At 40.8% G+C, this 26,344-nt stretch overlaps 1 protein-coding gene across 2 annotated transcripts in view; it reads right to left on the bottom strand.

The window, feature by feature from the left end:
- Positions 1 to 26,344, bottom strand: part of PRKG1 (protein kinase cGMP-dependent 1) — a 527,430-nt gene that overhangs the window by 16,351 nt on the left and 484,735 nt on the right. For both annotated transcript variants that reach the window (XM_086467486.1, XM_086467485.1), the window contains exon 10: positions 13,255 to 13,351. In XM_086467486.1, coding sequence (XP_086323612.1) covers positions 13,255 to 13,351 — 97 coding nt within the window. The remainder of the gene's footprint in view (positions 1 to 13,254; positions 13,352 to 26,344) is intronic.

The following is a 26,344-nucleotide window of genomic DNA, read 5'->3' on the forward strand; positions in this document are numbered from 1 at the left end:
CAGTGAAATACAGCCCTTGGATGTTTGTAGAGGATGAGCAGAGTTGGCTTTTCAACGGCACTGCTTGGTCACGTCTTTAGTTTTAACCTTAAGCCTCAGCAATCTATTTTTAGCTTGATTTCCCGAGATGAAGTTCAAGGGAGTTGTTTGCTTGCTTGCTGGTGTAACCCTGGTAACTTCTGAACCCTGAGCCACCCCCAGCCCACTCTGGGGGACCGGTACCCATCCCAAAGACAGCTGGATGGCAGCCACATCCTCTCCATCTTGGCCATCCCCTCTTAGTCACCACCAAATGAGAAAGAAACCTTGTTGTTGACCTACCAGGCCTCTTAGTTTGCTAAATTCCTGCAGCAGCTGCTCACAATAATATTGCCAGTTAAATGCTTTTCCCCCTTTACAGTAAGAGGTGCCACTTGATTTTCTTGTAGGAATTTGGCTTCAGACAGCAGACAAGCAGCTTGTCTGTCATCAAGCCCCATCAGAAATCCAGCTTGCCTTTTTTTAGGTTAGGAGACAACATTAATGCAACTACAATTTATTTAATATAATATCTATTTCTGTATTTTCTTGGTAACAGAGATGCATACTTTTCCCAGGCTGCATACCATAACCTTGAACAGTTTCCTCTGCATCTGCTTTGTTCACTTAATGGTTCAGGTCGCAGGGAAAATGCAAGGAGGAATGGTATCCTCAGCATCCTATCTTTGTTGGAAATCAAACTGGTACTCTGATGTCCACAAAGACACATACAGATCCAAAAGGCCGATTCTCAGCTGGCAAAGAGATTTTCAAGACCACCACAAGTGATTCAGAAATAAACCCTAATAAATGAGACTCCACCTGTCTACGGTCAAAGTTTTCATCATTAACTTCTTCAGAGTGTATATATGTACACATGTATTTCTCTATCTGTTTTAAAACCACTTGGGGTTTTGGTCCCCAGATTTGTGGCTTCTTATTTTCCTCTCAGCCACAAGAAGTTCCAAGCCCACACGAAACTTTTCTTTTTTTCAAAGGCACTATTCTGTATTTCACACTGAGACTCAGAATTATTATCTTTGCATGAAGCCTGTGTTTGCTATTTAATCTTCAGGAAGACAGAGTACAAAGACCTAAACAATCCATATAAAATAAAGAAAAACATTTTTCCTCATCTCTGCAGTAGAGCTGCCCAGTTATTTATTGAACTGGTGCTACACAGTGCTGACTTTGCTATGTGGTTTGACCACAGCTCAAAGCAGAAAGAAATTCTGCATTTATGGCAGACTGAAAGTGATAAAAACATTTTTAGTTTGGGGGTAGGGTTTGGGGTTTTTTGTTTCATTTTGAATAAATGGTGTAAGGACTTTAGTTCAACTGTTTGAACTAAATTATTTGATATTATTTGAAGACATAATGAAGTTATGGTAAAATCTGGGCTTAGCAGAATTTACCAAAACTTGCAAAAAAAATTAATGTTTAGTATGACTAAGCATATATTTCTGGAGAACTTATTCCTCTTGCTTTTGACGGTAATCCAGATTGCTTGGTTTCCCACCAGACCTGTCCATCTGGTGATGGACAAGCGCAATCAGCTGCCATGCACACTATTTCAAACAGAAGTCTGTGCAAATCCCTATTAGATATTACAGATCAGATTTGTTTCCTTTCAGCGTGTATTTTTTAAGGTTAGGCTGTCCACAGACAAATAATAAATGAACAGTGGAACCAAGAAAATAGCTCCAGTAGCACATTTGAACACTTCTTGGTCAATTTGGACATGAAACATTAAAAAAAACCTTAATTGAAACATTAAAAAGAAACCTTACTCGAAACATAAGTTCCTGTTTTTCTAACGGTAATCCGTACTAGATATCAGTGTTAAAAATGAACACAACAACCTGATGAAGGCTCAGATGAATAAATTCCAATATTACAGAATAAAGGGTACTATCAATAAATTCCACTGTGTCCCCTGCTGGTATTATCATTTTAATACCACAGATTCTGACTACCTAATTTTTGTGTCTTTCATTAAAAAGGCTATTTCTTTTATTAATTACTGCTTTTTCAGGGATGCCTGGGCATATGATGAAGAGTCTGAGGAAGTAACCTGCTTTCCTATTCCTGCACAGTTTCAAAATAAGCATCGGAAAGGAAATTACAATAAGGAAGCAGAAGGCAGCGGTTTTATTTGGTGTTTGATGATGTCATCACTGCCACATATGTTTAAATATAGAACAATCGGGTGGCTACAATTAGTTAATGCAAGACTTTGACCTAACACCATAGGAGAATTTAGATCCATTTTCCATTCCCCCTCCTGTTGTGCTTCATAAGGCAGAGGATTTGCGAGAATTTGAGAGCGCGGGGGGATTAATTTGCATTAAGCGTGCTGATGCACCAAAACAAGCTGCTGAGGTACAAAATCTAAGGCTTAAATTTCAGATCACCTGGTTGTCCTCCTGGACAATGAACCCTGCAGAGCCTCCTTCTTCAATGTGCCTGAGTCCTCTCCTTGCTTTGGTGTTTCTGCCAAATGCAGTAACTGTGAGGATAATTTACATGATGTAAAGCTGGGGAACTCCAGGTCATTTCTATTATTCTTATAAAAAGTAACTTTTAATATTAAGCTCATGATAGTTAATAGAAAAAAAGCCCATGTCTAATTGCAATCTCATTTCAAAAGCAGAAAAAAAAAAACCTATCCAGGAGCCACCTGGACTTTTTATTTAAAAAAAAAAAAAAAAAGATTAATGTTGAGAAGGTGAGAAAGAGCTGTTAAGGACACACTGTCTTTCAATTATAAACAGAAAAGTAGCAGAGGGAGCCACAGAAGCCACAAGGATTTTGACTCTTAGCTCAGGAGGGGGGTACGCTGGGCAGAAATCTCAGCCTCCCAAAGAAACCCACCACAAAAATCTCCCAAAAGCTTCAGAAAAGGGAAAAGCATGCAGTTTTTCCATGGAAGGCACTTTGCAAAGGAGCCATTCTTTCCACCACAGCTCATGAGATTAGCTTTCACTCACTTGGAAGCAACATCTTATATTTCAAAGGCCCCAGAACTATTGATTCAGTGGAGACCTGCTGGAGCCTTGGGTTTCAATTGCTCTTCTCTGAAAGCAGCTGAGCCACTAAGAGGATCAACAGAGGGTAACCACCAGCCTCCATCTCCCTCAACCTTTTTTTTTCAAATTAAAAGAATTTCTGGTCTCTTCCCTCCTCTTTTTTCACTCCTCTCCTTGCATTGACCTTACCCAGTCATTGTCCTTTCATCAGTGCAAAACCCTCCAAAATTATCTCTCTTGGAGATCCAGTGCACTGATAGTAAGAGCAAACATCAAGGCCACTGTAAATGTCCATGATAATATTAAAGGCGCTTATCTGCTGAAAGGCCCAGTGGCTGGGAAAAATTAGAAATAAAATTTATAGCACTGAGTATACTCCCTCCCTTTCCACCTTCACACACGTTTCAGCTTTCCATTTTATGTCCGTCTCATCACTGAGCTTTGGCACACAGTCCATGGCTGCAATTCTCCCTCCAACTAGCATGGACTTAATCGCAAAATGTAGAGCAGGCTGAACAGCAAACCTCTGCCAAGAGCAGAGCCACACCATCCTTTCCAGTGCAATCATCCCCAAAACAGTGAATCTTGGTAAAGCTGTAGTTACTACTGATGCTCTTCTGGTCAGACTCCCTTCTGGTGAATCTGCTTGAGCTCCTGCCCTCTTTGTCACAAAAGAACATCTGGAGGAGGACGTAAGTTGTGGAACAGGAATATAATTTCTCTCCAAAACACACAAGAGGGAGCACAGTTAAATAAAGTCCAAACACCACCTTAAAGAGGTGATGTACAAAGTCAGAGAGAGAAGAATTAAAATAATTAGATTAGGTCATTCTGCAGGATTCTGATCCAGAAAATGAACTGCATCCCAGTGACAAAACTGATAGCAGAGATGTTTACAAATAAATGAGCCAATTGTAGAAGTAAAATAGAATAAGAAGCAGTTGTTTTTCCTTTGTGTATATATGTATTTGCATAAAGATATAAAATATGTATAAAATATATATTGCATATATGTTTATATGCATATCTAATATAAATATAATTTTAAAAATATACCCATATGTATATTTTGCAAAATATTCCGGTCCAAGCACTGTGGTGATGCGATACCACACTCACATTTGGAGCCATGGCTGCATCTTCAACCAGCAGGTATTAACTGGACAGGGCTACATAGGAAGAGTCACACTCCTCTTAGTTCTTTCCTATCGCACAAGCTCATCGTGACTGCCAACCTCATGAACAGGCAGCTGTCCTCCACGTGTGACACCTATCTAGACCTCTGAAGCAAGGAAGCCCCACGACATCAGGGTGGACAGGAGTTGAAACAAGCAGCTTTCTTCTGTGCTAGCCCCACAGCCGTGCTCTCCCTGCATGACTTGCAGTCATGTGGGAAGCATTGTCCACCTGGTGTCACGGCCTTTGGCTGTGCTTCAGCGTGGTGCCCCATTCCCATGTCACCAGGTGTTTTTTGGGTAGCCTGAGTCATCATGACAAAGCTATCCCTGAGCGAACCTAAACAGATGGGTCACTATCTGAAAACACATTCAAGGAGAAGTTCCCTTGAAGAGAACATGGCAGGAGAATGGGCTACATTTTGCTGCTAGTAAGTTAAATTCACAGGACTATCTTTAACATTTCAGTGTTGAGAAAATAATGATGCTCCAGTAAAGAAACTTTAAAAAGCCCATTAGGAAGGGGGTGAATATGTCTTGGTAGCAAGTTGAGCAGAAGAGCAATGCTACAGGACTGGGATAAGGGGCAAATGCAGGGGAGAAGAGGAGGAGAAAAGAAGAGAAGGAGAGACAGAGAGAAGGACAAGAGAAAGAGAAGAGATCCAGCCTCTCTTGCTTTTCCAAGTCCTTGTTTTGTTAGATCTCAGCTGGCTTCTCCTGGGCTCCCTGTGCTTATATGAAAATGTTGGAACTGCTCCAAAAGTGCTGCTTTGCTTTATGGTGTAAACTTCTGCAACTTCCAAAACACACAATGCACTAACGGCCTGACTTTTTTTCTAACACGCTATAATTCATGTACAAATACACACGGTTTTACACCTTAAGGCTTTTTCAGACTTTCTGGGAAAATGGATATTGATGAGACAAAATCCAGACCTTGATGGAAAAAAAAAAGTAAATGGGTGTATCTGTATGTTTCTGATCCTTCCTCTTTCTCCACCTTTATTTATTATAAATCATATATGTGTATTATATATAGTCTGCAATGTAAGCAATTTCCGTGCAACTCCAGTGACGGCTGAACTGACACAACGCAAGCTGACCTTGAGAAACTGTAAACGTTAATAAATATTGACCAGAATGTAGAACAATCCCCCAAAGAAGGATTTATTTTCAGTGAAGACTAGTGAGGTGCTTGGACCTTGCTATACCTAGCCTAAGCATATGCTATTTTAACTGCATCTATTTCATTCACGCCTCATCATCTTCTATTCTTCCATGATGATCTTCTATGAGAAGAGAGCAAAGAACTTCTGACTTTCTGAATTCCCATTTACTGCAGATGTTGTGCCTGTGGGTTACAGCTATTGCATGGCTGTTGGTTTTCCAAGAAGCTCTATGATTGTGGTTTTTTCTCCAAGGTGCTGCTACAGATAATATTTGCCACTATGGTACCCTGTGCAGACCCCTGAAGCTCTGAAAGAGCAACAGACTCAAGGGTATGAAAGCAGAGCTGAACACATCTTTACATTTATAATTTATCCTTCCTTCATTTTGGCAGCTACGTAGAGGTTGCAACTGGAATGGTGTTTGCCACTCAAAAACCTCTATATTTCTTCTCACTGATATAACTGGAGGTACATGAACATGAACTTTCACAGCGTCTGGATGCCATGCTTACAAAAACCTTGCTCAGGAGCCTTTTCAGCTGATCTTCAAGGGGGCTGGCTGGGCTCCCAGCTAAATGGGATCACACAGGGAGCAGCGTTTGTGCAAGTAAAAAAAATATTTCGTTTTCTCTGGAGACGTAGCTTTTTCCTAAACACACAGCAATGGTGAGCTTTTTAGGAGCTGAACAGAAGCTTTTCTTGAACGCTTGTGTCCACAACTCACAGACAAGTTTCTGGTTGCTCATGTCTATTGTTGAACTACCCGTGTGGGCATGGCAATACCTTTGTAACGACAAAGATGCTTTTACAAAGGGCTGTATTATTTGGATATAGTGGAGCCAGAAATCTGTGCTATCATGAAAAGTGAATATCTTCGTATTACATCAAATAGTAACAGACTCAACTGCAGCACTTGGGAACTGAAGTGCAAATGCTTTTGCTTGATGGGTATGTCCAAGGTCTTTTATTTTCCACCATTTCCCAGCTAGATGCATTCGAATCAACAAAAATAGCAGCAGCTGTTGCTGAACACAGCACTTGCAAGCTGAGCTCTCCTAATCCCAACAGCTGAACTGCTGCATGAACAAAGCAGCAAATTCTCCCCCCCCAGCAAAAGAGTACAGCATGCTTTTAGTACTAAATATATATTCTTCCAGGATGAACAGATTTCCCCATTATAATATTCTTTGCCTTACAACCTTCTTTCTCCCCAGCATTTCTTTTTATTAGGCAAGCAAGGGAGTATCTTGCTCGTATTTATGCCTCGAAGCCTACTATGGTGCTCAGTAGCAGATCACTCCATTATGGTTTTGCACATCTCCTTAAGGCCAGATTCAGCCACTCTCCTGACCTAAGGCTTAGAGAGAAATCGTAGTTTGCATATCCAAATTACAAGCAGGCTACATAGTACTTCTTCTCACTATATCCCTTCCATGTTGTGCTCAACATCACATTGGTTTTGGGTTAGCTGCGTGCTGTGTGCGAACAAGCACAGTGATTGGACTGGGTTAGGCTGGAAAATAAATCAAGACTAAGAAAAAAGACCTAAGTTGGAAAGAAAAATCATGGAGTAAAAATTAAGCCTTTAAGGTATACTGCAGGCTGAAATGTTGAAGGATGAATCAAGAATTAATTACAAGTGGGCAGCAGGGTGCAAACTGTCCATGACAGTGACCTTATTTTCTTTGAAAAAGTCTAGATTCAACCACTTGGGAAAGCACTAAATATTGTACCACAATCTGAGTGTTACAGGAGTCTACAGGAAAACAAACTGCAAAATCAAACTCTATGAGTACACCCACGTATACACTAAAAAATGCACAGTCCTTAGAAAACCTCAGCTATTTAACAATTGAAGTTGCTTAATCAAATACTCAACTGTGCTAAAAATCTGTAATTCTACGTTTTGATCTCCGTACTGAAAATTGATATTCAATGCTCGACAACATGCACAACTAAGTTCTTCATAAGCAAGAGCATTGGGAAATATATTAAAATTTGTGTCTTTCTATAAAGCCCAGAGGTAAATATTATTTTTCAAAAATGTCTAGAAGGAAAAGCCTAAAAAGAAGGAATGTAAACAGTTTCATGCCTAAAATCATTCCAATAAAAAGTAAATAGCAGAAGAAGGGTTATACAGATAAAATACGCAAAACCAAACAGAAAAACTCATTGCTGTGGTTTCTTGAAAATATCACATGGGCCTAAACTCTCCAACCCCATACATGATCCTGCCCTGCTCCTGAGTTTGGCTTTGTCTGCAATATAGCACTTATTTTTATGTCTTATTCCTGCCTCCAACTGGAGCCTAAGCTGGACTTGACAGCTCATAACCTGATCCGGCCTCTGACAATATTTGATGGGCTACAAACAGCACCTCATCTTTCCAAATGTTGACGACACCCTTTCCATTAACGGGCAAGCCCTGAGAATATGTTTCCATCTACAAAGGTTGTATTTAATTCCATTATGAATTAAAAATAAAAGGGGAAAAAAAAACCCCACAGCTCTGCAGTGGCCCAGCCCCATTTGACAATATGATTAAAATTAAGCATCCTGCATGTAGTTAAGAAGGGAAGGGGAAAAAAGGGTCAAATCTTCATAACCAGCATTTTGCTCAGCTCAGTAGCAGCAGTTCTGTTGTCAGATGAATGTGGGATTTACTCAGGTACCTGATCTTCAAATCTCTCACTTAAACCTCAATTTCTTCACCTTGATGGCATCCAAAGTGCTCATTCTTTCAAAAGAAAGGAGGCCAAAGGATTCGTGACAATTAAAAATAAAAATTAAGAGACTAAGACTGATCTTTCTAATAAAAAGCTTTGTAACAGCTGGAACAAAAGGATAGCTATGCAACTGGAAATTTCCACTAATAAATCTCTGAATTACGCATCTGTCAGTCTACTGGAAGACAATTAAGGCATTTTTTTCCTTGTCATCTAATTAATTCCCTAATGGTTTTGTTTACAAAACAGGCTATAATAAATTTGATTGCACTTCATAATCCGTGGCCAGATTTCTCTTAAAACCCGAATAAAAAATGAAAAGTGCCATACTGTCCATTTAAAAAAGGTCTTGTATAGCCTTAGTGAAATGTGCTTGGAACTAAGGTTTCGTTTTTATGTCTTTATTAATCTCCATATTGTAAAGTGAATTCAGCTCATAGTGGCCACTATTAAGCCAAAAGGACTTCAAGCAGGTTTGTCTAGTATACGGCACCACAAAGCACTTTCATTAATAACTTGGATTATGAAATAAGAAGAATGCTATTAACTTTGCACCTATTAAAATCAAGACAGAGAGGGCTGGGAGCACTTTTGAGAAGAGCAAGGGAATTCAAAATAGTTTTTACAAATTGAAGTGATGACTTGAAATAAAAGGGAGACCATTCAGTAGCAGCAAAGTGCTGCCCCTAGTTGTCCAGCTCTGTGTGAGCAGAGGAAGGTCCAGGTTGGACTAATGTGCCTGGTTTGGGCATCGCTCCAAAGAGGTGAGAGCCAGCTGGAGTAACAAGAACAATCACAGGCCTAGAAAGCATGAATTAGATGTAATGCTCAAAAGCAGCACATTTATTCTTTTAAAGAAAAAAGGTCTTCAGGTTCACATGATCACGGTCTTCAAGTACCCACAACCCAGCCTCAAGGGTGGTAGGTATTTGTATTTCAAGCCTAACACAGGCTACAGCAGGGAGATGTTAAACATTATGAAAAACCTTCCCGGGAACCTCCTTCCCTAAAGACTTCAACAACAAATTAAGGAGAACTGGTCAGAAGTGGTTAGGTATATTTGACTCTGCCTGGATGACCATCACTTTGGGTCCCTTCCAGCGTGAGGTTTAATGACCATATGGTTGAAATATGTGCTCTGGGTGCTACCAACTTCTGCAAAACTGCTGAAGGTTAAAACATATGATTACATGTTTTGTCAAGTCAGGGCTGAAAACTGAGACTGTCCTTAATCTGTCTATTGCCTGCTGCCTTCAGATTGTCCCAAGCCATATGTTACCCATAGCAGTGCAGAAGGCACAGCTCTCTCCAAGCTTGCGTACATGCAAGGATGGTGGGTAAGTCTACACATTTTCACTGGCATATCTGGCCTGAGGAGTGAACAAAGACGTAGCTGAAACCAAGTCTCAATCAAGCTTGCAATGGAGCGTTGAGAAAATACATTATTTTTGCAATTTTCTAACAACAGGAGTGATTTAAAATCTTCTTCTTCCCCCATCACTGAATGATTGTTGGAAGCGATAACTGTGTAAATCAATGTAACACAAATGCATGTGTTCAGGCATGGACCTCATTTTTCATCTACCTGTGCTCAGCCATCACCTACACAAACTGATTTCACAGCAATAATGACTCTAATCCTTTATGTTCATATACTCCAACACATTTATTTCAGAGCTGTCTAAAATAATCTTGATTTAATTCCAAAATAACTGACCTGGGGCAGATGATTAGAAACACGGGACTTAAATTAAAAGGAAATTAAACAACAAAGATGAGAGCAATAAAGTTCAGCAGAGATGATTTATGAAGGCTGAGGATACCTGACCTACATCCCTGTCCTCTGCAAAGCGGTGCTTTGTGGGACATGAACCTGAGATGACATTCCCTATTCCAACGTTGAGGCACTGGTTCCTAACACTGAAAATGCTCAACTGACACAGTGCTGAGAAGCTGAGCTGCAAAAAATAGTAGATGCATCTGTTAATCCATGCTACTAAAAACCAAAAAGTCACTCCTATTGTCTTCTTTCTGCCCTGCTAAGGAAGGTGTCCACCAGCTGGGCAAGACACGTCCCAGAGCAGCTTGCACCTACTTGGCAGCCCTCTGAAATGCAGGAGGGTTGTCCTAGGAATGTGGCACTGCTGACCCTGGGCAGATTGTGGTCTCTCCAACCTGCCTGTTTGCTTTTCAAACATTTAGGACCACAGGGGTCCTGCTGTAAGTGAAGAAAAGCCTTTATTTGCACTTGTTCCAACATCAGAGCTGATCCCTGTCTAAAATAGCACAGCCATTACTCAGCTGGTTTCTCCTCTCAAGAGAAGCCTGGATAAAAGTTGATTACATAGTCCTGTTCGCGATGAAGAAGGAGAACAGCATCCATAAGGACAAGGTATGTTGCAAGAGGCATCAGGTAGCCATCAAAAACCTGAACAAATGTTGTACAACAGCAAAGCAAATCTGTTGGAAATATCTCTTGACATACAAAAAATAAAACCACCTAGAAAAACAAGATGAAAAGATATTTCCATGTGTATTCTCCAGAAAACTGAAAATAATTTCAATTTTAGGCTGTCTCCTATGTACAAAGCCATGTACTCATGTATGAATGTATTGAATGGGTGACCTCTTCGAACAGCCAGCATTCACAGACCTGTCTGGAAAACCAGCCTATATTGATAAAAAACACACCTAGAAATTAAAATGCAGACCAATGGAAGCGTTATTCCTTCTCAGCCAGCACGACCCAAACTAAGCCCTAGACATTCCAGTTTCCAACCAGACACCACCAGTTGCCCTCTTGAAGGGTACAGAGATGGCCTGAGGGGGCTTGCCCCCAGTGGCTGAGGTTAAGTTATAGAAATCCTCTTCCCTGCGATGCACTTTATTTATTTGATCAGTTTTACTCTTAGAAAGCACAAAAATGTGGATATTTTCCAGGAACAAATTCCAATGCTGCTGTGCACTAGCAGGCTACCGTAACGCACTCAGGCAATAAAAGAGTCAATTCCTCCAACATGTTTCGCACTAGTTCAGTTTTTAGCCTTAAACTGTAAAACGCATTTTTCATGGAGAAGATAGAAGCAAGAGCTAGTGATTCTAGGCTCAGTTTTGATAAAAAGAGTATTTTTTTCTTTTAATAACAAAATTTCCCTCAGTGGTAAAGAAAAATTATAACATCTGGAGTGTCAAGCTAAATTTTTAAGTATCTTTTATCCCTCTGTATGCCATTCAGTATCAGTTAAGAGCTACAGAAAATTACCTTAACCAGCATTTTCCTGCTTAGCAGAAGGGCACCCATCCCTGAAGAAAACCCCTATGAGGTGACATAAGCATTTTTCCCATCAGCAGCCTTTGGCAGGCTGTGTAGGTTGCAACAGGGCTTCTTGGAGGCTTCTGAGATTTGGACGTCTCCTAAGAATTAAGTATTTTTACCTGACTCTGATCTGATATATTAAAGTGACAGAGGACATCCACTCCTGCTCTTCCTCACACCTGGCCAAGCGTCACGTGTTGCTAAGATTTAGTTTTTGCCAACATCTTAAAGCTTCCAAATTAATTCTGTGAGCAACCAGAGGTAGGGGACTGGCCCATGGCCATCAGTAACAATCCAATTTGCTTTCATATCTGTGTGGTTTGAGGGTCTCATAAGCAATCCCTCATGATGACAAACTCATGCACCCTCCCAGCAACATCCTGAGGTTTTCAAACATCTTGACATCACATGCCAAAAAAGCCTTAAAAGTGAAAACAATCATCACAAGCTCCTTCAGAAGATTCAAAACAAGCCCCAAACTGGTGGGTCCCTCACTACAAGTCACCTCAGGTGGAGAAGCCAGTGGTGATGTTGATTTGGGAGACAAATCTCCTGAGCTTTATGCTGTTATCAACAGAGGGTGAAGTGCCTTCACAAGGGAGGGTGAGGGCAACCTGAATTAAACTCCTGTCCTAAAACATCCTCAGCAGCAGATGACTATAGAAGGAGTGGGGAAAGGACAGCCTTCCCAGGCTATGGGTGAACTCTTGTGACTTTCTTCCAAAACAACAGTTGCTAATACCAAATAAATAAATAAATAAATAAATAAACAAATAAACAAATAATCCAAGCCCAAACCCCCAGGAAGGGATCAGTGTTCTCATGGACATGCTCTACTCCACACAATTTTACATACACTCAAACAGGAAAAGTCAGAAGTAAATCACATGGAAGAGCGAGTCGCACTCTCAACACAGAATTTACCTGTTACGTCACAAATAATCACTGAAAAACTTCATTTTGCTGGTTTTCCAGTTCTCAGCACTATGGATGTGTGTGGCTCCTGCAGGGTTATAGAGTGGGGATTTCCTCAAAATTTCGTGATGGCAGCAGTAACTCTGTTCCCTTTTCTGCCCCTAACTTAAAAAAGTTCCTAACATACTGTACTGGTGTTTGGTATCAGAAGCTCCTCTGTGGTCAGCACCATGATCTAAACTAAGCTCCCTCCTTCTGTTATCAGTTTTTGTATTTACATGATATTACAAATGGGTCACACAATGGCTGCCATTTCAGTCTCCTCCTGCTCAGGCTTTGTTTTAATAGACTGCACAGCTCTAAATCCAAGCAGAGGAAAAAGCAAGCTCAGATTTTGTCCTTTCTCTAAAATTCTGCAAAGGTTAAGCAGTTTTCTGTGAAGTGTTGTCATAGTTCAGACATTGAATCTACAGCTTTCATGATAATCAAGTAGAACTATCCCCAGACCTGAATTAGAAACTGCTTAGAGGAGACATCATACCATTGCTCCAGTTCTGGTTAAGTAAGATTTTAGGTTGCTCTTTCAGTCTTAGCACTCAACAGCCATACAATTCTTCAGTTTGTTTTTAAAAGGCAATCGATGCCATAAACATAGCACCACTTGGAGAGAGATGTGTGCTTCTCTCTCAGCCAATACATACATTCTTCTCGGTTACTGCAATGCATTTATTTGTACATTTTGATCTCCCAGAAAATGTAATTAATTTTCTTCAACCATTAGAAAATACAAAATCACGTAATTTTCTTCCAGTTATTCGAGTGTAATAACAGAAAAATTAAAAGACTCACAACACAGTATTTATTCTAGGACATCACACAAACTTCAAAGAAGAAAAGGTTACCTACCAGCTCAACTCGTCCAAACCCTCCAACTCCAAGGGTGTCAATGATGTTGAAATCAGACAGTTTCAGGTTGGCGAAGAAGGCAGCTTCGGCTTCGTATCTGGATTTTTTTATGCGAAAAAATGCAAATTTCTTAGAGGTGCAAACATGAGTACTGTGCAATACCATACCCGAATGGCATGAGTGTGGAACGGCCTTTACCAGCTTAATTTCCATCTTATCTCTTACAGTTTGCTTTTATTCACACTCATTGTTTTGCTGGTCCCAATTATAGCATCTCTCCGATGTGCACAGTTTTCCAAGTGAGAAAAGCAAACATACCTACTGCATGCCTACAATGCAAACGTCTGGTACTGCAATTCGGCTCCAGCTACCCAGCAAACACTACATTTTGACATTTTCTACTGATCTTCTTGTGGGTGGTATTTTTTGGTGTCTTTAAGTATTTTTGGAAGATAAAGTCTCTCATAGGAGTTTCTCTTATCCACAGGCTGGCAGCAGTTTCTATAAACGTTTATTGAAAGTGGCAAGATCATTAAGGTCCCTGGAGAGAAATCACAGCCAGGTTTTATGAAATCAGATCCGATAAGCTGCAGGCTGGTGTGCAAATGCCTGAAATGAATTACTTCAGTCACATATCAACATTCCTGTATGAATATCTTCACTACTTTTCTCCCATAAACTCACTTGGAGCAGACATCCCAACCCAGGAGGTCCCAAAATCCAGATGCTCTCTCTTAAGCCCATGTCCAACTGGCTCACAACGCAAGTTCACCAAGCCCTTGACTAAGGAAGCGTGCAAATCAAACACATGCAAGCCTGCCAAAATAAGCTTCCCATGACTACCCTCATGAATATGATTCCTCTAAAATAGCTCCTTGTCAAGGTTTATGATATTTTTAGAAAGGCTTGGAGGGGAAATGGATGAACAGGATCCACCCGCTCAATAAAGTTTGACATTCAGCTGCCGGAGAAGTCCCCATGAGTGTACAACCTTTGGCCGCTGGTGACACAGACTTGTATGGGAAAAGAGCATTGACGGGATTATGGAGAGAGGCATGGAGGGTGTAAAGGGGGAGCTGGATTGGTTTTCAGTACTTAATTTTAGCCACAGTATCTTGCAATTAACAGATAGACCACCATCTGCTATTTCACCTGGATGCTTCATTCGTGCATGATAATGCCAGTGTAAAGATAAAACACCATAGTGTTAGCCATGATCATATATATGTATCCACCTGTCTATCCTTTTAATGTACCTTTTCCGTAATGCCTGTCTCTAATTCAATAATGGGACTGAATTGATTTACTGACTTAATTCCCTTCAAACCACCTTTTTCAGTCTATTTAAAATCACAATGACATTGGGGGAGAAAGAGAAAAAGAAATCATTTAAAGTTAAAAGGGAAACCCAAAAAGACGTGTCAAGAAAGGTGAAAGGTCACACCATCAAGCTCCAAATCCAATGCAATAAAGTGCAATTTTATCTTGGGGGTGCTGTCGACAAATTACTGAAGCTCTGCTTTATTATTTATACTGCCACCAGATCCTCTTGGTGACCTGGCTCCTGTGGCCACAGCAGCCTGATGCATCCGATTTTGGAAACCAATCAGTAGCAAGCCTGTTCTGAACTTGGGACAACCTTGTGTGACACAGCTGCTTATCGATTGCTTTATACTCATCACGAGGTGCATACTAAACCTGTCACTAAAAAACCTTTGCTAAAGGAAAGACGTATTTATACATTCCCTTCTAAATCACAGCAGACACATCATTTTAGGGGTGACAGAGCATGAGACGGGTCTAATTTTCATGATAAATGTATAGACCAGTTAAATACCTTTAATGATTTAGAATTGCTAGGAAGATGAAATCCCAGCATGGAAAATTTCTCTTCAACAGCCAAACAATGGATGCAAAACTTCAGGTCAAGAAGCCCTGCATTACCTTTGTGCAAGGCTTGGGAGTGAAGGGAAGCCATCTTGTGCTCCCAGGAAGGCATGGGACCAGCTACCCCATCTTCTCCCCTGGGCCACTAGTGAGGATTTCTCAATGCTGAGCAAGCAGGGGATGAGAGATGCCAAACAGCAGTGTGTCAGAAGGGTTAGAATCTCCAAAAACATATAGGACAGAGAGAGGAAATGATTTTCCCCCTATAATACCTCTTATCCTGAAACATGGCCAAGTCCTAAAAAAATGATATATAGTTCACATCATGCAACATGAGAGGACAAAAACTAGGTAAGACATAGCGTGGTGCTGGCAAGTCAAGCAGGATGCTAATCCCAACCCCTGCAAATTCCACCAATTGTCCAAAAAATCTCTCAGTCTGATGGGAGATGGAACCTGCTGCTCCAATCCCAACATTTTGTGTGTTGAGTTGCAGAAGCTGAAAGCTCTGCTGATGGCTTTTAAAGTAAAAAAAGTATTTATTCTTTTGCTTAGAAAATGTATTGGCAGCATTATTGTGATTGCTTTTTGAAATCTCTTAGCTAATTCTCTTTGACAGACTGCTTATGTGTAGTAGCACGTGCAAGTGCAATGAAGCATATAAAACATATTTGATGCAGTTTTCTAGATACTGTGCAACAGGCATCCAAAACCCAAAAGAAATTCAAAAAATATATAGTGAAACCAAAGCACATGTAAAATCAAGCAAGCAAGCCCTTCACATGCTTGGTAACAACAGTCACATCTGAATTCTGTTTTATTCCCAGTTACAAAGGTCAAAGTCTACTTTCAAATCAAATTCCTATAAACAGGAGTTACGCACTTCAGCCCTGCAAAGGTTAAGAATAAATCTCTTCAGTCATTTAAATAAAAATATCAAAATGCAAATATGCCCAAGCCTTCTCCTAAATCAGGGTATAATCCTCATCCTGAAATTTAGAATATGAGTTCACCTCCTGTCCTCCAAATTCCTTAATTTGAGTGTGCTGCTCCCTAAACAGAAACTCCCAAGGTTTTGCAGCATGTGCTCCTCGCTCGTCAAAATTATAGTGAAAAACATATGTGATGCTTTACTTTACCACCTCCAAAGGAAAAGGGACCTTTTCAAAGCAGCAGGCGGGCAGCACAAAGAAATACAGAAGTTTAAAATTTAATATTGGTGTGTCCCTAGGAAAACATCCAGTTCCGGAATAGGTTGAAGAAATCTGCTATGCTTAGATACTGGGGAGGATGCTTGAGACAATATATAACAGAATATATTGGGAATATAACAGATATAGGATGTATGGTAGAGACAGTTTGGCCACGCTTGTGCAAGATGACATGGACCTAACACAGCACTCTGTGCTGAAAACACAAGTGCGCCCGGTCAGGGTGTATTTCTTCTGGGTACCGCTTTGCAGGTGCCACAGCCTCTTCCCATCAGGTTCTTAGCAGTCAAAGGAGAAAGACAGTTATATTCTAAATATGCAGCCACATGCCAGTGCTCTGAGACTTTTCAAACAAGAAAATGATTCTTTGACCTTTGGAAGAGTTAGTGATTTAAATGCCTAAATTAATAGCTTAGAGGTGTATTGGGAAGACATCTCAGGCAAGCTCAGAGGCATGAATGCTGATTAGCATCACACTCATGTTCAGTGACATTCTGAAGCTACAAACACGCAAGGATCAAACTTTCAGGGCGTTTTCTGACTCTAGTTTAATCAGACATAATTAAGAAAGAGCCCTTCTCTGGATATTTTGGTAACTGAGCTTCTTGCCCCAGCTATCACAGACTAAAACGCCCAGAAAATCAGCTGGAAGCGCACAAAAAGAAAAGATACAGAGAATGTGTGAGCCGAATAGGGAGGAACAACAAAAAGTCAGTTCTCTGATAAAGAGATTTTAAAATTAAGGCTGAGATTTTCACAAGAGCTTGTGGGAGGCGAGGTATCAACTCCCAATGCACTCTTAATGGGACTTTTTTGCTTATTGAAACGGAGTTTTGTCACCTACCCCACCAAAACAACCCTGATAGAACCTATAGTCCACTCCTGTAGCTAACAGACAAGGTTATCTTCTCCCTAGGGGCTGTGACACAACAGCACAGAGGAGGAGATGTTCAGACCTAGCTCAAACACAAGCATCCTGCAGAATTTCCCAAGCTCTTCTCCAAGGTTTCTTGCAAATCTGAATGAGAGAGATACCTACTGAAACCTCACTCAAACAACTGTCTTTCTGTGACAATCTTGCTTTAATGAGTATTAGTGCCCTCCTATAGAAGAGTTGGGGCTTGGGACCACCACTTCTGCCTCTCCCTCCAAATAAAATACATACTCCTAAGGAGTTGCTAATTAAAATGCTTTGATTCAGCCTCCTCTTCAGCACAGACAGGCATCACATGCAAGAAAGGAGAGTGATCAGGGGGATCAGGAGTAAATACCATCATCCACATGTCCCGTTACTCTGAAACAGCAGCACAGGAGCGACAGCCCAAGCATTTGGGCAATGCCTGGTATGCAGAATGGGAGAGGAAAACATGTGGCTTCTTGCACTGCTGGAGGTTTCCAACCATTTAAATAAGTGATTGCCTCCTAGGATGACGATTACTCTGAAAAACTTTTCAAGCTTTTCCTCCCAAAAATACAAATGTGGTGAAAAAAAAAAAATCTTACCAAGGGCAGCTAAAAAATATAAATGAGAAAATGCAAGGAGCAAAGGTTTGCAATTACCCAACTGCTCAGCTTTACTAAGCTAGCTCATGATTCCTGTCACATGAGCTAAATGTGTTGGGAAACTTTAGACATCTGTTACCAAACTGTCATCTTGATAGAAAACTTGGCTTCTTTCCACCCGCACACTGACAACTAGACATAAATTGCAATCAAATGGGAACCAACCACCAACTCCCTGATAAGTGCAAATGTAACCATTCTGGGTGGATATAACCAGAATTTCAGAGCTTTCCCCAGTGACAGACTGTAATGGGTCTGCCTGAGATGCAGCCCTCACCGTGCTGTGCAGTGGTAGCTAGATAACACACCTGTGTTTTGACTACTGCTGAGCAGGGCTCACACAGCACCAAGGCTGTTACCCCAACATTTCCCCAGTAGGCTGGGGGTGGGTAAAAACTTGGGAGGGGATATAGCCAGGACAGCTGGCCCAGACTGACCAAAGGGATGTTCCATACCACATGATGTCTGCTCAGCAATATAAGCTGGGGAAAACAGGAAGAAGGGGGGGACATTTGTTTCACGTTTGTTGTCCGGAGCAACCGCTGAGCGTACCAGAGCCCTACTTCCCAGGAAGTGGCTGGACATTGCCTGCTGATGGGAAGTAGAGAATAAGATTTTTTGTTTTGCTTTTGCTTCCATGCGTGGCTTTTTGCTTCATTAAACTGTCTTTATCTGACTCACGTGCCCGTTGTTATATTTTCTCTCCCCTGTCCAGCTGAGGAGGTGAGAGTGATAGAGTGGCTTTGGTGGGTACCTGGCATCTGGCCAGGGCCAAACCACCACACAGACACCTGCTCATTTAACAGCTATTTTGTCAGCCTTATATTCAGTTTTGTCACCTGGCCTGATCACAGTATCACCCATCGTTGAGGCAATGCACTTCTGTAGATAGAAATAGTGAATCTCTGTGAAGACTAGAATAACCTGAGTTGCGATTCTTGGACAGTGATGATCAGACCCAACCTGCAAGAAGATACATGTGAAATGAGCCACAGGTGGGGTGGGGGAAAAAGAGTACATCACAAAAGGAAAACATATTTCTGTGTCCACTAAAGAAGAGAGTCCATCCCCTCATGGTTCTTCAGATATAGCCAGATTCTTAAGATACAGCTAATTTCTTTTTAGCATGCTGCTTCAACTGATGCGGCACTTTAAAAAAAATGAGTTTGCGATAAATGAAAGGAAAAATTGCCCCAAATCTTCAATTCTGTGACTTTTTCCTATACATCTGAACATACATACTTTAGCTCTGGTGAAGTAGCCCGCCTGAGTCTAGTCTACTCGTGGCACCTGGCTGCTGTTCTCTTGCCTTATACTCTGAAGTCACGGCAGTCTTTCTGGATTGGATTCATGCTATTGAGTTAAGAGAGATGCAATTCCAAACGTGAATGAAAAGTGGCAGAGGACATGGACCAAATTCATGTTATTTCATTATCTGAAAGCGATGTAAGAAAGAGCAGATGCAGCAAATGGTGGTAGGGCTCCCATGCTTTCACTTCCATGCCAGCCAGCCCTCTTCCCACCTGCTCAAATAACTCCAAAAAGCTCAGTTTCACGTATTTGAGTGATTTTGGACAAGAGGAAATCTATGAATGGTCATATGGGTGAAAGTGAAACAAAAAGCACCTCATGTCACATCCACACGAGATCCTTACCTTCAACTACGCCCTGTTTGAGTGGGGCTCAGAAGATTTTGCCACACGCAGGCAACAGACAGACACATGGCACAGCGACACTGTATTTTACACAACCAGCAAGATCCAGAGCCTGGGAATGCCTGAAAGCAAATTCTTGAGAGGCATTGAGAGCAAATCTGTATTTCTTTATGGTGCGTTGCCACACATCCTCTCAGAGGTCCCACCCTGTGCGCAAAACCTTTCTTATCTATAATTCCCTCTAGAAAACAATCCATTTGGGTCAGTACACTTTGGAGGGGGGAGATGTCCCTTGACAAACCATTGCAGCAAAAAAAAAACCACCCCAAGGGTATGAACTCAAAACCCTGTTGGCGAAGACCATAACATGCTCATCAGACTTCTCTGAGTCTGATCCTGCCAGATGAAGAGCACTCTTGGATCTCCAAGGACTTGTAATAGCTGAAAGGGAGACACTTGCCCCAAAATTACACTCAGGCAGAGCAGGCAGTGATAAATAACTATCTCCTAAAAACTGTGCCTCTGTATGGGAAATGCCTATGTTTTACGTTTCTTCCCCTGAGTACCAGGTGTCCGTCTCTCTCATGGCGCACAAATGCACCTTTTAACTTTCAAATGTCCCTTTCAGATAACTGCTAGTATAGGTAAGGGCAAAAATACCAAGAAAAAGACGAGCTCTTTACCTATTTTACTGTCAGTCACATAACATTAAAGAAAAGCTGAATTCATTTCAAGCTCTGTCACATTATTGCAATTTATTAGCTCATTCACAAATACAGGATCATGAAAATCAGTGAAAGGAGGAAAATGCTGATGAAAGACAGCGAGCTGTTGGATAAAAGTACCGGCACAATGCCCACTTGGCCCCAAGTTGTATTAACCAGGGAGCACTGACATGCCACTGCCCTAAATCCAAATGGGGTTTTCTGCCCTTTCACAGAGACAACAGACCGATGGCATGTTAGCATGGCCATAAATAATTTCTGCCTGGTATTTGCTATCCTAATGCTAACCCATTCCCAGGAGAGATGAGTGCTATGACGTTACCCACGTATCTTGACTTGTTAGAGAGGATTTACTTGCGGACAAGGATTTGCTGCCCTGCACCAAGGAAGACCAAGGAGGAGAACACCAAACTCATCTTCTACTCTTCCATTTTTTTCTAATTGCAAACAACACTGGAAAAGTAAAATGTGTATATCAATCTATCTACATGTATCCGTAGATAGATAGATATAGGGAGAAAGTATGATAACTAATAACCCAGCTTTTCCTTAGTTCAGGTCTCCTTCTTCCAGACAATCCTTCTGAGGTCAGCAGTGCAGTGGCTTTAACTCCCGATTTAGCTGCTACCACTTCCTTCTACATCTTACACCTTTGACTGAAAATCCAAATCAAGAGAGATCTCATTTGGATTTTTAGAAGCAATGTGCTAGTGGTGATGATGCAATTGAAAGCTACAGCTACATGGACCATTGCATTGAAAAGAAAGGTTGTCTTTCTTTTCAAGTTCACGTTGTCGCGGCTGGGAATTTCTCTTGGACCCACCAGCACTTGAACTTGCAGTGTACTTGCCTTTAATGACTTTCACATCAGGAGAAATAGCATACCTCCTGGTTTAGATTTTCTTACAGAAAGTGAACATTTGAGTGGCAGCTAAAACAGACTTTAAAGCTATGGCATCTCTAACTTCCTCTGGAATGGGAAGGAGATCTGAAATTAGAAACATAAAGTTAAAAAACTAACAAAGAAATTATTTTCCCCCCTATTTTAAAAGCACATTACTTTTCAATTAGAACTCAGCAATATTAACAAGATATTATGCTGTTATAGTAAGCTGTGCTCACCGTAAGTTGTTTCAGTAGTTACGCAAATAGAAGATTTGTTTGAATTATGGGGCTTTGAAGACTTGCTATTGCACAGAGACTGATTTCACTGAGAAATGTAACTGAATGCACTCAAATACAGTCAGTTGAAACAGCTCAGAAAGACCTTCTCATCATCCAGGCTCTTTAAAAAGTCTTAACTTCAAAGCTAATATTGCTGAACTCCTAAATGTGCCAAGAGATTGGTAATACCTTATTAAACAACTTATGCCTATGGGGTTCAGTACCTCCCAACTAGCAACAGTATGAACACTGTAGTGGGACCTTAACTGAACACAAGATGTGTAGGGAGCAACTTTATTAGGGAAAAAACCCCTAAAATCCCAATTTCACCTTTTTTTCCACATGGTTGCTGTGGGATCCTCCCTTCTTGTAACACAGGGAAAAGCATCACTCCCTTTAAAACACACAACTGCTCCCATGTATCTAAAAAACAACCCTCCATTCTCCAATTCAAGCAGATATAAGGGTTTTGTGTAAATGTGGGTGTATTTTGACTGCCTGCACCCCTTTACTACACATCCACACAATGCTTGTGCCAGAAACAAGTCAAAATTTTGGTGGAAGAACGAAACAAACTGGGATATAAAATGTCAGCTGACACGGGGGTGATAACGCCATACAGCTACGAAGCAGAGCGCTTTCAATAGAGTACAAGGTTATCAGGATGGTTTTCAGGGCATAGGATCGCTGGTTTTCACTGTAAGTCAAAAGGAGGTCATCAACAAAACGTGTATTTTATTTTCTAGATGCATGTGTTTCTCCTTCGATTTCTAATGAAACAGCCTGATGCTTCCAACAGGACTCTCTCTCTCAGGGTCCTACTTTGGGAAGTCCTGGTTTCAGCTTTGGTTAAAATAACATTTGCACTTTTGTAACCCACCTAATGCTGAGAATGTCCTGAAATAGTTCAAACAAGATACTCTACAGAATAGACTGACTTACAAAAACAAGACTTTAATCAATTTTAATTAAAAGGGGCGGAGGGAGGATGTGGAGTATTCTTTCCTCTGGTGGTGCTTCCTGTTCTGTACAGTATTAAAAGATATTGCTTAAGGAGGGGGGTTGTTTCTTCCCTCCCCACCCTTTTTCTTTTTTTTTTTCCTTTATTTTTAACTTTGGATGTTGCTAGCTGGAGACCAAAGAAATTGCCTCATTGCCATTGTATTGCATCTGTATCTTGGCTCAGCAGTAAGGGAATGAACCTGGAACAGTTGCTGATTGCACTAGTGTGTATGATATGCTGGGTTAACCTGGGTGAGAAACTCATTGGTGACAGCAGAAAAATAAAATATAAGTAACTTTTTCTGACTCCAAGACAGGCAGCAACAGCACAATCTGAAATTCCATGCTAAACAAAATTCTAAGGAAAAGCAAATGATTTTTCACGGCACCTCGAACTCTGCACTTGGCCCTTGACGTCTTAATTTCATTTCAATGAAAATAACATCAAATATAAAATGAAAGATCAGTTAAAAATGTTATTTATCAACATCTTTTTTTCCCCCAAATAAATTCATGTTCAAATCACATATTTCTGTAAAGCATTTCCTTGACAATTCAACATGTTCATTAGTTGCTGGGTGGAAGAAATATTGGTTTACTATCCTCCCTCTACCACACTCCAGTATCATCATGTTTTGATGCCAGCAGGTATTCAGTACTGTTTGCTGGTTTTTTTTGAGTGTTACTGTAAGTTTTTAAAGGATATTCAACTAAAATATTACAGCCACTAGATAAAAGGTAGCTATTACATGTTTTAGCTCACTATAGTTCATTGAGAGTTTAAGGTCCTGGCCACCCCATCCCTACTTCCAAGAAAGTGGTTGGAGTTTTCTTGGGGTTTTGATTTGTTTTGTTTTGTTTTCCTACAGCTGTGCTCATTACAACAGAAGTGTGAGGTAAGGATCAACTTGCAAAGAAACATGTATCATGCTCTCGGACACATGCATTGCAAAGAGAAAGCTCTTCTGCCTGGCTGGTGGGAATAGGCTGAGAGCACAATGCACTTCAGCCAGCTTTTTTTATCTTTGCTATGCCAGCACCTTGCACTATTATGCCTTAATGGCCGCCTTGGCGCAGTTCTCTCCTTGCATGCTAATGCTGATATGAATAAGCAACCTTTCAGAATAAAATATTAGATTCATGTCATTGGGTTGCAGCACAACATCTAACATCCCACTGGAAATCAAATACAATTAATTGAAGGATTGCCAAGGACTTTTTGCCTATAGTATATTAATTCCTATATAACTCTTCCTAACTCATGAGTCACTACCAAGACAAAATTTGGGTTTAAACACCCAGATTCAACAGCTGAATCAGCTATAGTTTAGGTATACTCAGCAATACTGAATTCTACTGTAGCACTCACACCCTAACTTTTAAGTAATACAAAGCCAGTGAAAAATAAACCTCCCATGGTGATGCTAACTGCCCTTGAGTAATTTAGAAGGAAAAAAATGTATTATGGTAAGGAAGGGGACACTTCACTAACTTCCCTCTGTTCTCCTCCTGAGCTCTGAATTTAACAGTTTGGATCTGTAGACAAGAAAATGTATTTGGAAGATAAGGCATCAAGGGTTTTTCCTTTCACCTTTCTGATTGATTTCAGAGGAAATACCTACAGATCCCTTATTTTCCCCTTTGGAGAACATCAAGAAAAACCTATGCTTGTAAGAAGTACTCAGGAAAAAAACATTTCACGTTAAAACTTTGTAATGTTAATAAATCCCAGATACCAAACTTGGTTCAAAGGCACCACTACGTACCACAGAAGAACACAAAAGGATTTTAAGGCAACTTGTTAGGAGTCACTGGGGAAAGGCTATGGCCATTTTACAATCTTGGAAAGCGAGATGTGATCTCAAGGAAAATTCAGCCTAATTACAGCTTGAAATTGCTCAAATCACAGTTAGTTCTGATCATTGCTCTTCTACTTTCCAAAATCTCACAATCTAATTGCAAACTGCCAATTAGATCCCATGAATGGGCTCAAAATGGCTCATCTAAGCACGTAAACACTAAATGGCCCTTTTACCTCCAGCCTTAATGGAGGACTGTGTTGCCTGAATAAGTAAAGGCTCACCATGGCAACAGCAATGCTCAGATTAAAAAAACTTGGTTGCAGTTTTCTTCTCTTAGATTTGTTTAAAGAATGTTGAGTACAGATTGATATATCGCTGATGTTAGACATACTTATTTGTCCAGCTCACTGTGTTCGCTAATTATTGCACATTTGTTCAAGTCCCACGGGTTTCAGACAACAGCATGCTGCTATGTTTCGCCCTTGTTTCTTTTTCCTAATGGCCCTAATCCTTGCTAGATGGTTTCCAGCTTGACAGCTGCTAAGATGTAGAGGTCCACCTTGAGTGAACTTGTGTCCCTTCTCCAAGGGTTGCCCAAAGACATTTCTGCAATGTTTTCCTGCAGCCTCTTCCAAATTCTCAAGTACACCCATGTGTAATAGGATCTGGAGATGTTGCTGTAGCAGATGGATGAACGATGTTCTCTTAATCCAGTGGCTCCCCCAAAATGCCCACAGATCATCAGCAAGAGCTACTAATTGCACTGGGGTTGCCAGACTAAACCTCCCAAAGTGCTACTGCAAAATCCTCAAGCTTTTTTCCTTTGGCCAACGTTGGAGTGCTCCTGCCATGCTGGCACTGCTGGTGGAAGTTATTGTATCTGACACGTTTCATCCTAATTTACTTTTAAAAAAAAGGTGACATTTAAGGGGAAGGCAGGGAGGAGGGCAACATTACATAAAATCCTACCGAAAAAGCGGGAGCAGGCAGGAAGCAGATTTTTCCTTACAAAGCAAGTACGTGTGCACACAAAGAAAGGATTTTTGCTCCACTTGTGTATTCTGGCAGACAGATGAAACTGTGGGAAGAGATCAGTGAAACTGGGTTCCGCATAACCAACCCCATCCTGGTATCACCCTGTGTCAAACCCGCTTTTAATTTGACTCAACTGCTAAGATTTTGCTTTCTTGTGTATCATTTTTGAAAGCAAAATCAATGTCTTGGGCTATGCAGATTCACGTGGGAGAGACTCTGCAGAGGCAGAAACTTTCCCCTGAGCTTAACTCTACACAAATAATGAAGGCCAGTATCTGGCAAAAGTCAAGAAAAAGCATCAAAACAAAAGGCCAATTTAAAGAAAATCCAGGGAAGTAGAAAAGCTGAAGCAACTGTGCATGCATTGTCCCACAAACATCTAAGAAAGGTCTCAGAAAGACGAATGGGAGAACTAGGTCTAGCTCTCAACTACGCTATGGCATGACAAATGTATAGGAGGCATGAAATGACCATTGCTGGGATTACACAATAGCAGCAATAGAAGACACTGGAAACATGAAGGCTACACCAAGTAGCCTGTCCTGAGGAAAGAGGGATTTGTTGTGTTAAATTAGGTTAATGAATCAAATTATCAAGTCACGCAGATCACCTGTAGATGGAAATTCCAGTCTAAACAGGGAAGGAGAGTATTAGGATGAGATTACTGACCACCCATCAGATGGGCACAAGTGACTGTGATCTGCTGAAGCAGCTCTGTCAAGACCTCAGCAAAGACAAGACACCCAGCATGAGCATGAAACAAACTCTAGATATACTATCTGTCAAGCCTAAATTTTGGACACAATTAATAATTATTTGAGAAGATGGCTAATCAGGTGGCCCAAGAACAAAGAAAACTTGTGCTTGATGCCAAATGACATGCAAGACCCATTTCGACATATTACCACTGAAGAATCTCCCTGTAAGAAACCATGATGTATTGTGAAGTGGCACAGCTGGAGGTCTGAAAAGAGGTTTAAAATAAAAGCACCACTCTTGCACTTAAAAATTCAAAAAGGGAATTCAAAGAGTAGCTAAAAGAGTTG

Source organism: Leptosomus discolor, chromosome 6, assembly GCF_034619465.1.
Source record: "Leptosomus discolor isolate bLepDis1 chromosome 6, bLepDis1.hap2, whole genome shotgun sequence".
NCBI classification, from domain to species: Eukaryota; Metazoa; Chordata; class Aves; order Leptosomiformes; family Leptosomidae; genus Leptosomus; species Leptosomus discolor.